This window comes from Dermochelys coriacea, chromosome 25 (assembly GCF_009764565.3).
Source record: "Dermochelys coriacea isolate rDerCor1 chromosome 25, rDerCor1.pri.v4, whole genome shotgun sequence".
Lineage (NCBI taxonomy): Eukaryota > Metazoa > Chordata > Testudines > Dermochelyidae > Dermochelys > Dermochelys coriacea.
Window position 1 is genome coordinate 15040293 of NC_050092.1, and position 13109 is coordinate 15053401.

Below are 13109 nucleotides of genomic sequence, written 5' to 3' on the forward strand. Positions count from 1 at the left end.
CGGGGGTGTGTGTGTCTCGGGGGGTGTCTCGGGGGGTGTGTGGGTGTCTCGGGGGGGGCGTCACCACCACGCCGCTCTCTGCTCAGCCTCCCCCCCCGGCCGAGGGGCTCCCCCGCCCGGCAGGCCGTGGAGCCGGGGCCGGGGCCGGGGCCGGTGCTGAAGGGGCGGGGGGCTGCTCGGGGCCCTGCAGCGGCCGCTCCCCGCTCCCCGCGCGCAGGGCCGGGCCGGGCCGGGCGGGGCGGGGCGGGGCGGGGCCGGAGCGAGCCGCGGGGGCTCCCGGCGGCCGGGGCGGGGCCGAGGATCTTATCGGCGGCCCCCGCGCGGCTCCGCGCCTCCCCCGCCGCCGCGCCGGGGCCTTGACGTCAGCGGCTGACGCCGATCGGCCCCCGCCGGCCCTGGCCGGAACTTGACTCCCCCGCCCCGCCCCGCCCCGCCCCAGCGCCCGGGCTCCTCCGCCCGCCCGGGGCCGCTGCCAGCCCAGCCCAGCCCCACGTGCCCCAGCCGGCTGGAGCAGCGGCGGGAAGGGGCAGCTGGGGCAGGAGGGCTGCTCCGCGCCCCGAGATGCGGAGAGCCCCTGGCTCCGGCGCCGCCCGGCCCGAAGCCACGAGCAGATGGGCCGGGCCGGAAGCCAGTGGACGCCAGCGTGGGCCGAGCGCCCCCCAGCCCTCCATTGCTGGGAGCCCTTAGGGCCAGGCCGGGTCCCCCCGGGGGGAGCCGGGCGAGTCCTGCCGGCCGTGGGCTGGTCAAACCGTCCCTTGCCCGTGGCCGGGCTCTCGCCGGACTCCCATCTCCTGCCCCATTAACCGAGCCTCCCGGGCCCGGGCCCGGGACACGAGCTGGTTCCCTGGCGGCCCTCCCCAATGGGTACAAGCGGGACTGGTACCGTGTGAGCCAGCGGCACCCCCACCCCCTCCAGGCACCTGCCCTGCTGTTCCCCCTGCCCGGGGAGGAAGATGTTTGGAGAAGACCAGGGAGATGGAGCAGGCCTCTGAGCAGGTCAAGACCCACCCCAGGGCCAGGGCAGCATTGTCCCCTGCAACCTATGCTCCAACTGGGGTCACCAGCACCCGCCCCGTCCCCCCTGGCATGGGGGAGGTTGGGAGCCCTGCTCTGCAGCTGTGTGCAGCGGGGTCAGATGTCTCAGATGGTGGCTCTTGGGGGCATGGCAAGGCCGCTCCTCAGCCAGCAGCCAGTGCTCCCAGTGAGCCTGTGTCCTGAGATCCTGACGGGACACCCACATTGCTCCCTCATAGCTGGGTCCCTTCTCTCCTCCTCGGTAGCCTCCATCACCCGTCTTGGCTTTCCCCAGGGTGGGGCGCTGTGTTCACTGCTGCCCACTGTCACCCCAGCACCCTGGCCTGCTGGAACCTGCTCCCAGCGACACCCGCTTCTCCCATCAGACATCTCTTCTTCCCCTTTCCCAGGGTGAAACCCATTGGGTTATTTCCACTCCAAGCTCCGGATCTTCAGCTGGCCCCAAGCAGCATCACTGGAGCCCTGTGGGTTGCCTCCAGCTGGGGATCTCCGTGGTTCCGCCTCTGGCTATTTTGCCGTGTCCTTGCTGGTTCTTGCAACTCCTCCCAAATTCATATTATTTGCATATGCAATGAGATGCTACTTACTCCCCCTTCCCTCCCCCCCTTGCAGACCATTCATTCAGTTACACAGAGCCACTGCGCCTTGCCAGGCCCCTCCCCAGACCCACTGCAGTAGGTTGCCATTCCTCCCATCTGCTTTGTTTCCAGCTCTCCAGCCAATTCTCAGCCCCTTGGCCAGTGCTTGGAGCCAGGCCAGAGCCAGTACATGGTTTAGGGAGGCTTGTTTTAGACACTGCTCCAGTTCTGAGTGTCGCCAGAGGGAAAAGGGCAGGTTTGATTGGCACTTTGGAGCAGCCCCTTGACGTGAAAGTGTGCTTCCCTGGGGAGGGCAGTGGCCGTTGGATCCAGCTTTAAACCACCCTGGCTGGTTATTCCTCCAGGCTCAGGGAAGAGTCTCTGCTGGTTGGTTTTGTGCATTCACCAGGCTGTTCTCAGCACTGGCGGCAGAGTCAGAAATGATGGTTTTGCACAAGCGTGGTCACTGGTGTTGCACGACGAGCAATGATAACATGCTGAGGGCTGGCCCTCGTGGGGGGCACTTACACACAGTGTGTCTGAGACTGGCGTGTGAAGGAGGCTTGCACAATTGGGCCCTTATTGTGAAATAAGTGTTCTGTTCTTTTACCGGATCCCACTTTTCCCTCCGCTCACTTACTCGGAGAGAGACCATGGGGCAGCAGCAGCCTTTGTCAAGGCAAATTGTTGGCTGCAGCACCTGGAGGCTGCTGGCCTGCCCGGCTCAGGTGGGCCAGCCATGCCTGCACCCCGCAGTTGTGATCAGGCTGGTGACTGGATCTTTTCTCTCTCCTCAGGTGTCCGCTCAGAGTAGGCCAAGGGGATTCTGAGGCCTGCTGCAGACCGTATGTGTGAGGACTCTGAAGAGCAAAGGGCACCAGCCGTGCACAAATCAAGGGGAGCTAAATTCTGCCAGGGTGGTATCACGTTCCATGCTGTGAGCAGCTGCCATCTCTCCCCCTCTCTGAAGTGCACAGACCCACTTGCTGCTCTCTCCGTTGAATCTGGAGGATGCCGGAGAACGGCCCTTGGTCCTTAAATCGGGAACTCTGCATTGCAACCCTCCCAGTCCCGCAGTCCCACGCTATGACGCACGAGCAGCATGTGGCCTTTGGGTGCCAGGGAGGGGGCTGGCTCTTTGCAGTGTGGTGAGCAAGGCCAGATTCTCTCCACCTGGGAACCGTGGGGCAACATGAACATTCTTGCTGCAAAACAGGAAGTGAAATCGACTGTCTCATGGAAGCTAGAGAGCGCCAAAGGTTGGAGAGGAAGTTGGTTTGTTATTCGAATGTTTCTGTCTCTGATAAAGTGCAGCGCTGGGCGTCACAGGCCAACCCCCTCCCTGTGGGAGCCTCCTCTCCCTCTGGGCTGAGTCTTGAGCTGCAGGCTGCTGAGAGCAGCTCACCAGTCTGACCTTGTGAGCTGGAGGGTGGGGGAGGAGAGAGGGCTCTAGGCACAGGAGCTGCTCTCCTGGCACAAGTCAGCCCTGCAGATCCGGGCTGGGGAGGGGAGGCAGGGGAGCCTGCTGCAGGGTTGAGAGTTATTTATCTAGATTTAAACACAAGGAGGAAGCTGCTTCACCATCGCCCTGGGTGCCCTGGTGATTCCTGGGAATCCCAATCCACAGAGGAACAAGCACTCAGCAGTACTCACACACAACCAGAGCAGCTAGTGTAGACAGCCACAGCCCAGCCCCTGCCTGCCCCACGCCCTCACCGGGACCGGCTGTGCAGTGTGGCCTGAGGGCAGCTGCTCTGGGCCAAGGGGTCAGCAAATTCCCAAGCATGGGGTTTTTGGGGTGACAGCCCTGCCAGGGGCTCCCCTCCCATCTCCACAGGGGGCAGGGGGAGCAGATCCAGCTGGAGCTTGACAGCTGCATGCAGAATGAGGCCAGGCCCAAAATCTCCCACAAGGGGACTGCAATTACCTAGGCCTGGTCCTTTGGCCTCTCCCCCAGCTCAGCTGCGGTGGTCTCAGCCAGCTGGCTCCCACCCCACAGCCCCAGCCAGACACTGGCTCAGTGCTCAGCTGGGCAGCCCGGGCCAGATGAGGCAGAGCCATAAAGCTGGGTGCGGTCTCTGTACTGAGCACACCGCATCCCATGGCTCCCCACTCCCCCTCCTAACGCTGAACCGTGACCATAGCTCTCACCTGGGCTCTCCCCAAAGGCAGAGAGAGCAGCTGCTGGAGGGCCACCTCCCACTCTAGGACCCAGGTATGGCAGTCAGACCTAGCGCTGGCTCTGCCAGCCTGAGCTTTGAGGGGACTTCTGTGCGCTGGGACAAGGCCCCTCCCCACTCTCCAGAGTAGCAAATTAGACACCAGCACTCAGCACCCGCTCCGGCTCCCAGTGAGGCCAAGGGGAGTTTTGCTGGTGAGCTCAGGGGACTTGGGTTTCCGGAAGTGCTGGAGCCCCAGGAGCTCGCACTGACTTCAGCGGGAGAGGCCCTCGCTCCGCACCTCTGGAAATCAAGCCCTCCTCCTGCAAACTCTTGGAGCAGGGAATATGCTGTCGGCCTTCCCCTTGGCCTCCCAGCTCCGGCACTGGGGAAGAAGTTGGTGTGCGATGCTGTGGTTGGCTTTGCTTTTGGTTTCTCAGAGTCCTTCAGAAACTCCCTGATGACTAGGCAGAGGTTGCAGCTTTCCCCCCTCCTGCTGTTTTCTTCCTGGGTAACCTGATCCCAAAGAATCTGCATGGGTTTAGCATTCCTAGCTGGTACTTCCCACAGCCTGATCAGATAGTCACCACTCACCAGGTCCTTTGTTTCCCCAGCTGCATTCTTATGCCTCAAGAACTTGGCCTTGCTTGGCACCCTCTCCTGGGCTGTAACTTCCAGTGGCCTTGAGCTAACGTTTCCTGAATAGTTTATTTACCTTAGAAAACAAAGCCCCCGTCTATGGAGTCTATGTAGCTGGACCAGTGCAATAGATCCTGTCTCACTGGGCTGTGTCTGGAAAAAGGCAACACACCTAGATTTGCAAACCATACACTGGCCATGTGCTGACAAGGCTGCCCTGTATTCCCAGCATTCCTGCTAGGAATAAAGGGGAGCAGATGGTCTGGTCTTCTAGCTGGGGGGATCAGATTACGGTGAGTTAATTGACTGGACTGAAAGCCCGACCTTGCTGGAGAGCTCTCTCCTGTGGTTACCTGCCTGCCGGGAGAGGAGAGACCAGAGTGGTGGGCAGCTACTCTGGGATATCGCCTGCCTCTGCGCCCACACAACGATCTTCGCGCAGGGATGCTGCGTGTTGTTGCCCATGGATGGCCTCTGGGGAAGGTGGCTGAGTAATTTCTGGAGTCTCCGGACTGCTCTGACAAGGGAGCACCGGTGGGGTGTGGGAAGGTTGCCCCTTGTCGCAATGCACATCCTAGACCATCTCCCCTGGGGAGGAGCGAAAGTGAGAGCTGGACAGAGGAGCCAGCAGAGCATAGAGAAGGAGAGCAGCCCCCCCCGTTCTGTCTCTGTTCCCCCATCTCCCCTCCCCAGCCTGTCTCCCCTTCCTCCCCACCTTGCTGCTTTCCTCTTTGCCCCTCCCACCCCCACATTTCTTACCCTCCCCCTCTGGCTGAGTGTTTCCCCTCCATTCCCCACCGAGCCCTGGCCCCTCTGCACAGCGGAGGGCCCTCCACATGGGAAAAGCCCTCCAGGGAGGAGGAGCCCCATCTCTGTGTACATTGTCTCCAGGATTGTCACAGCTGGGCAGGGCCGGGTGCTGTGCTGGAACATGGGGGCCCAATGGGCTGGGCAGGAGGTGGGCATCCTCCCTAGTCAGCAGAGCCAAGTCACGAGAGAGTTGTAAAACCAGGCTAAGAAGGACCCCTTTAATTCTAACCCTGCCTGGGGCCTGCACATCTCAGCTGGGATGGCTTGAAAACAGCTTTGGGATGCTGTCTGGGCATCTTGTGACAATTGCCAAGCCCCGTGACCCCAGTTCTCAGCCTTCATGGCTGTTCTATAAATCCTCAGGTGTGCAGAGCTGGAAACACTGACAGTCATTGCTACGGGGGCAGGCAGGGGCAGCGCTTGGAGCACATGAACCCCCTAGGGCCGCACATCAGCCGCTCACTCTGTATGGGTGTGAATGGAAAGGACTGTAAGCTGTGAAGCTTTATTAGAGCTTTGCAGGGACCTGGGAGTGAGGTCATGAGGCACCAATGTACAGACAGACGTGACCTAATGCTAACAATCCAAAACATAAAGTATGAGGTAAGCAAAGCGGTGCTGGTATCTGTCTGGAGCCGAAAGCAAAGCAGCAGCAAGTGGTGAGGCAGATGTCACCTCTGTGATGCACAGGCAAGATGGGGCTGTTGTTCCAGAACAAGAGTTTTCTGAGATCTTCCCCTTGGCTTTCTGCTGCATGCCCTGATGGCGACCCGGGCTCCAGGATTTCATCCTGCAGCCTCAGCCTTGGCACTCTGGCATGTCCACTTGGCCTTTGCAATCTGCAGCAAACGCGGGGAAATCGCTTGGTTTTCCCCTCTTGAGTGGCATGCAAACAAGACTTGCCGAGTGCTGTGCTCAAGCTGTGGCCTGGCAGTCAGGAGCCTACTGAAGTACAAAGGAGACTCCTGCCAAAGGCCGTGCGGATTGTTATTTATTGTGCAATCTTCCCCTTGCTCCTGGCTTTATGCAGCAGGACAGTATAAAGCTCACAACTGATAAAGAAAAACTCCCTCAGCTCTCTCAGGAGTAACCTTCCGCCCTGCCTGGCAATGGGCTGGATCCTACGTCCTGCTAGCATGGTGCAGCGCTTCTCAGCTGTTCTGGGGCACCAGGCGTGTTTGCTGGACTGCCCGAGGCTGAGCCAACTGGCACTTTCTGCTCCCCTTCCTTAAACTTGCATCACGTGATTCTTACCATGCCAAAGGCCTGGCCCCTGTACTTCCTGCATCCTTGGGCTCTGCTCAGTCAGGGACAGATCCCACTGGCCCTGCACCCGGGGAGGGCCCTTGGAAAGCTGAGGGGGGTAACTCTGCTGCACACTGGGGAGCAGCAGCCAGGTCCCTGCGTTACTTGGGGGCTCAGAGAATTAATTTTTAAAATTAGGCTGAACTAATGGCAACTCTGCTGAGCAACACAAAGCCATGGGTGAAATCCTGGCCCTGGGGAAGTCCATGGGTGTTTTGCCACTGCAGTGGGGCCAGGATGTTACCCTAGGAGTCGGCAGCCATTCTGCCCTGGCTGGTTGCATGCTCTCCTACCCCAGTGTGCTGTTCTGTTCTGTGGGGTCACCGTGGGACCACACATTCCTGGAAAAAGTCTGAATTCCAGGCTGAGGTTTAGTGCTCTCCTTCAGTGTATTTCCACTGTCTTGCCTCCGAGCACCGGGGATATGGATATGGGGCAAACCCGGGGATATGGGGCTAGCACAGAGAACCTGCAGCGATAGCTCCCCTGATCTGGTCTCAGTGACAGGGCAGAGGCAGAGCCCTGGCAATGCCAGGAGACAGGCAAGGCTGGCAGACTGCATCAGCCTTAGACTTGTGTTACAGGCGCTCGGCCCATATGAGAATGTTCCTTTGCACATACACAAAAGATGTCAGGCAGCTGAGCCATGTGTCAGCCCTGCACATGCACTGGGATTCCTGGAGGGTTGATCTGGAGTTGTGTGTAGACATATCTATTTGTCCAGGCCTGCTATTTTGGAGTGGCTCAGAACAGCTCGACCCACCAAGGCGTTTTGGTCTGGAAAATCATGCTTTGAAATAGCAGAGACATTGTACTTAAGTTGGCCAGATAGCTGCTGTTTGAGCGCGCTGATTCCCTATACACTGGAGTGGGGCCAAGCTCTGGTATGACAAGGGCTGCTGTGGCTGCAATGTGTGCCGCCCTATGGCAACCCAATTACAGAGCCCACACAAAACGAGGCCACAATTAGCTTCACAGAGCCTGTCGCAATGTGAGAACGAAAACAACGTCCAAGCAAGTTGGAACAGCATGAAACCCAGGGCAATGAAAACAGCTGCCTCTGTAAAAGGAAGAGCACGTACCATCCGCGCTGTGCTGCTCAGAGGTGAGTGTCCTTGACTAAGCAGAACACTAGGCACCAAACACTCCCCCGCTCTCTGTCACTGACTCACTTTGTGGCCTTGGCTAGGTCAGTTAATCTCTGTCCCATGTCTGTACAATGGAGATTAGCCCCAGACCAATCACCGGCCACACACACAAGTGCGGAGGATTTGCACTGGTATGGTGTATGGAGGATCCACAGGGTATGTCTGCACTGGTGCTGGGAACAAGCCTCCCAGCCCGGGCAGACAGACTCGCATTCACTTGGCCTGCGCTAACATGCTAAAAACAGCAGCGTGGACATTGCAGTTTGGGCAGCCGCTTGGGCTAGCACCTGAGCTCAGACTTAGGGGGTTTGGGTGAGTTGGAGCATCCGAGCTGCAATGTCCACACGGCTATTTGTAGTGCACTAACTCGTGTCTGGGACGCTCGCTCGCCACTGCGGGATGGCCATCCTGGAGCGTTCACAATGCCAGAGACCGTGGCACATCCCATAAGCCTGCCTTAGCTATTCTGTCTTTGGATCTAGATTGCTGAAAGACGTACACCCGTTGCCGAATATGCTAGGGGCATCCACGGACATTAAAAACTACAGTTAATCACCTTGCACGTTCCACGTGGTCCTGCCAACAACTTGCTGTGAAAAAGCCATTCCTGAACTTTACAGCTATTGAACGTAGAAACTCAGAGGCAGCTTCCCCAACCGGTAACCTGAGCCACAAGCCTTAACGCCCTGCCCACATGGCCAGACTCAGGCAAAGGCCTCGCACCATGCCCCAAGGTTAGCAAACGTGGGCTCTGGGGGCCAGCAGGGAAGCAAGAGGCAGAGTCAAGGGGCCTCTGTTGAGAATGGCCTGTCAGCAGCTGCCAGATGTTCACATCTAGGGTCTGAGAGCGGGAGCACCTCCGCTGACCTTGGCAGCGCAGGGGGACAGAGGCGGTACTTAGAGCCCAAACCATATAAGGCCATAAAGCTCCTCTGGGAGACTTTCTGTGCTGAAAGGCCTGGGGCTGAATTGTAGTGGGGCCCCACTGACGAGCAGAAATTGGTTCTGTGATGGGTGAGAGAGGAGTCCTTTAGCACCTGATGTTTTCTGAGCACTCTACAGTCAGGATATTCAGCAGCAGGCTGGGCCGTAAGGCCAGAGGGGACAGATTAAACTGCAAGAGGACTCCCAACAAATGTCCTCAGAAAGCTCTGATTGCCCTTGGGGGGCAGAGCTCAACAGCCCTGGGGCTCACTTCGGGTTTGTGTCTTAGGTCAGCTCATGCTTCAGCATTTCAGCCAGCCACCTGCAGGGCTCGGGAAGGGATCCCCCCAAGGGGATTCTGGGGGAGGAGGGTTGAGCTCCTTCCTCTGAAGCATCACAGGGATGGCTCTGGCTGGAGATGGGACATTGGACGGGCAGGGCTGGGCTCTGGGGTGACACTGAGCATTCTGTCTCTCAGGTGCTGGGCTGGCTGGTTCTTGCTCACGTGCTCAGGGTCTAATTAGTCACCATGTGTGGGGTCAGGCAGGAATTTTCCCCCAGTCCATGTGTTTGTGCCAAATCATGGTCTGGTGAGGGGAAGGGCTGTGTACAATAATTTATTGCCAATAAATACAAAATTAAATTAAAATATTGGTGACGGTCTGAGTGCCACTGCCCTCTGCCTGCTGGAAGCCAGCCACCCCTGCTGCCTGGGTTGCTATGCAGATTCCTTTAGGGCACAAACATCACCAGTTTGGGCAGGAATAAACTTGTATTAGCTGGTGAGGGTTTGTATGAACCCAGATCTGCCACTCAAGCTTCTACGTGCTTGGAAAAGAGGCCAGGCCTCCCCGAAACCCTTGTGGAGGAAAAGGGCTGCCTCCACCCCTACCTATCTGAATGCTGTTTCTGTTTTTCATCCCCAAACTAGTTACACTTCATTTTTAATAGAGCCCTGTAATATTAACCCTTCGCTGCCTCATCTTGCACTCCAGCACAGGCACAAACAGCACAGAGCCAACATCTCAGCTTTGGGCTTTGTGAATTTCTGAGGTGGAGCAGGTCCGGGGAGCCCGCTGATTCTGACTGGGCATTTTGCTGTCACCCTCAGGGTTCCTGGATTGAGGATTTTGATTGCAGAGAGGAGCATAGAAAAGATATGTGCAAAACTTTGGAATACAGAAACTTTTAAGAAAATGCTCATTTGGCCACTGATTCTGTGGAAGTGGCCAAGTCGGGATATGCTTTCAGTTCATTTCCAACGTGGTCCCCCTTGGTGCTGCATTAACCCTCTGTTGAACACACAACTCTCCAGGAACATCCCCCCATCCCAAAAGACCTTGCATTGGGGCAACTGCTTCCAGTCAAGCAGAGGCACATGACAAAAGCAGGGCCGCTCCTTGGGGGCTGCACATACTGTCTCTGCAGCAACCCCAGTGCTCCTCTGGGGTGCAGAGGGATTTTGCTCCCTCTATCTCCTTGAGTCAGGGGAGCAAATACAAACTTGTTTAAATGAAAGAAGTTCAGTTGCTTTTCCATAGTCATCTGCTTGTGACATCCTTCTGCAGCACCCATGGTGAACTGATCTCTTACCATCTGGTCACAAAAAGAAAAGGAGTACTTGTGGCACCTTAGAGACTAACAAATTTATTAGAGCATAAGCTTTCGTGAGCTACAGCTCACATCATCGGATGCATCTAAATGTATCCGATGAAGTGAGCTGTAGCTCACAAAAGCTTATGCTCTAATAAATTTGTTAGTCTTTAAGGTGCCACAAGTCCTCCTTTTCTTTTTGCGAATACAGACTAACATGGCTGCTACTCTGACATCTGGTCACAATTAATGATAAAGTAGTAAATCGTTCTCCAGCCCAACCGGTATCTACAGATACTGAATGGGGGAATCACAATAGTCTCAGATTTTTTCTATTCTTATCGCAAATGGCAAAGGCCTATCTTGGTTTCCAGCAAGTAGGGAGTTAATTCTCTGTTTGGCCCCCACCCAGGTGTTTCAGATGAAGTAAGGAGGCAGGCTGGGGAACTGAAGGCCCAATCAGGAAATGGTCTATAAAGCAGCTGACAGCCTCAGCCAGAAGCCTGAATGCTGACCCTGGAGTTAGAAGGCTGCTGTGCAGGGAAGGTGGGTTACTCTGGTATGAGGTGATGCTCAAAAGCTGAAAACTGAAGCTTTGGTGAAAACTCTTAGTGAGTGAATGGTTTGTTTTGCCACTGAGCTAGCTGACCCTGCCTGTTTGCACAAATGGGTATTTTCTGGGGTAATTTTATATGGAGCTTTAATTGCTCTGTTCTTAAGGGACTGCTGAAATCTCAGCTCTTCCTCCCAGCTCCCTCCTTTCCAGTTTTATTTTATTTTTAAACTTAAAAATCAAATACCCTCCCCCTCCAACTGCATCCAACTAGGTAACTGCATGTCCCTAGACCTCCTCCCCCAGAATCAGCCTGTAATGAACAAGTGCCTGCCCTGAACCACCACATGGCTTCCCAGCATGGCAACAGTTCAGTGTAGTCTTCATTTATACCAATGTGTTACCATGGAGAAGGTAAATTTAAGTCAAAACATCCCCTCTGCTAAGGTGAGGTTTGGATTTGACTGTAGGGCACCTGCTTCCCCCTTGACAGGTGAGGAGGGGACCTGCCATTGATGCTGGGTACTCAATGGGGGCCTGATGCCGAGAGGAGCTGCCCCACTGCTTGGGGAAACTAATGGGGTGCAGGAGGGACAGGTTCAGTCCTGGGGGGCTGCAACCCCTTGGTGTCATTGTGGGGGGGGGCTCTGCTGGGTGGTGTGGGTGCTAATGGGGTGCAGGAGGGATAGGTCCAGTCCTGGGGGGCTGCAGCCCCTTAGTGTCATTGTGGGGGGCTCCCAGAGGGTGGGTGCAGGCGGGACAGGGCCAGGTCGAGTCCTGGGGGGGGCTCCCAGAGGGCGGGTGCAGGCGGGACAGGGCCAGGTCGAGTCCTGGGGGGGGCTCCCAGAGGGCGGGTGCAGGCGGGACAGGGCCAGGTCGAGTCCTGGGGGGGGGCTCCCAGAGGGCGGGTGCAGGCGGGACAGGGCCAGGTCGAGTCCTGGGGGGGGGCTCCCAGAGGGCGGGTGCAGGCGGGACAGGGCCAGGTCGAGTCCTGGGGGGGGGCTCCCAGAGGGCGGGTGCAGGCGGGACAGGGCCAGGTCGAGTCCTGGGGGGGGGCTCCCAGAGGGCGGGTGCAGGCGGGACAGGGCCAGGTCGAGTCCTGGGGGGGGGCTCCCAGAGGGCGGGTGCAGGCGGGACAGGGCCAGGTCGAGTCCGGGGGGGGGCTCCCAGAGGGCGGGTGCAGGCGGGACAGGGCCAGGTCGAGTCCTGGGGGGGGGCTCCCAGAGGGCGGGTGCAGGCGGGACAGGGCCAGGTCGAGTCCTGGGGGGGGGCTCCCAGAGGGCGGGTGCAGGCGGGACAGGGCCAGGTCGAGTCCTGGGGGGGGCTCCCAGAGGGCGGGTGCAGGCGGGACAGGGCCAGGTCGAGTCCTGGGGGGGGGGCTCCCAGAGGGCGGGTGCAGGCGGGACAGGGCCAGGTCGAGTCCTGGGGGGGGCTCCAGCGGGCGGGTGCAGGCGGGACAGGGCCAGGTCGAGTCCTGGGGGGGGCTCCAGCGGGCGGGTGCAGGCGGGACAGGGCCAGGTCGAGTCCTGGGGGGCTCCAGCGGGCGGGTGCAGGCGGGACAGGGCCAGGTCGAGTCCTGGGGGGGGGCTCCCAGAGGGCGGGTGCAGGCGGGACAGGGCCAGGTCGAGTCCTGGGGGGCTCCAGCGGGCGGGTGCAGGCGGGACAGGGCCAGGTCGAGTCCTGGGGGGGGGCTCCCAGAGGGCGGGTGCAGGCGGGACAGGGCCAGGTCGAGTCCTGGGGGGCTCCAGCGGGCGGGTGCAGGCGGGACAGGGCCAGGTCGAGTCCTGGGGGGCTCCAGCGGGCGGGTGCAGGCGGGACAGGGCCAGGTCGAGTCCTGGGGGGGGGGCTCCCAGCGGGCGGGTGCAGGCGGGACAGGGCCAGGTCGAGTCCTGGGGGGGGCTCCCAGAGGGCGGGTGCAGGCGGGACAGGGCCAGGTCGAGTCCTGGGGGGCTCCAGCGGGCGGGTGCAGGCGGGACAGGGCCAGGTCGAGTCCTGGGGGGGGGCTCCCAGAGGGCGGGTGCAGGCGGGACAGGGCCAGGTCGAGTCCTGGGGGGGCTCCAGCGGGCGGGTGCAGGCGGGACAGGGCCAGGTCGAGTCCTGGGGGGCTCCAGCGGGCGGGTGCAGGCGGGACAGGGCCAGGTCGAGTCCTGGGGGGCTCCAGCGGGCGGGTGCAGAGGGGGTGCAGGCGGGCTGACCGGGTCCTGCCCAGCCTCGCAGGGTGACGCGGTTTGGCAGGAGGCTGGATCCCCGGCGCAGCAGCTGCTGCCTGGGGCGGGCTCAGCGCCAGGCGCGGCAGCTCCCCGCGCGCCGACATCTACCCCGGGCCGGGCCCGCGCGCCAAGCCCCCGAGGCCCCGCCCCCTATG

General features: G+C 59.4%; 1 protein-coding gene across 1 annotated transcript; it reads right to left on the minus strand.

Moving 5' to 3' along the window:
- Positions 1–11465: 11465 nt before the first annotated feature.
- LOC119848530 (basic proline-rich protein-like) lies at positions 11466–13058 on the minus strand. Its single transcript, XM_038384493.1, has one exon. It carries the CDS (start codon positions 13056–13058, stop codon positions 11466–11468), a length of 1593 nt encoding a protein of 530 aa, XP_038240421.1.
- Positions 13059–13109: the final 51 nt, after the last annotated feature.

Bases quoted from the DNA above. Each gene is read 5' to 3' on its own strand.
- LOC119848530 (XM_038384493.1), bottom strand. From the start codon at position 13,058: ATGTCGGCGCGCGGGGAGCTGCCGCGCCTGGCGCTGAGCCCGCCCCAG.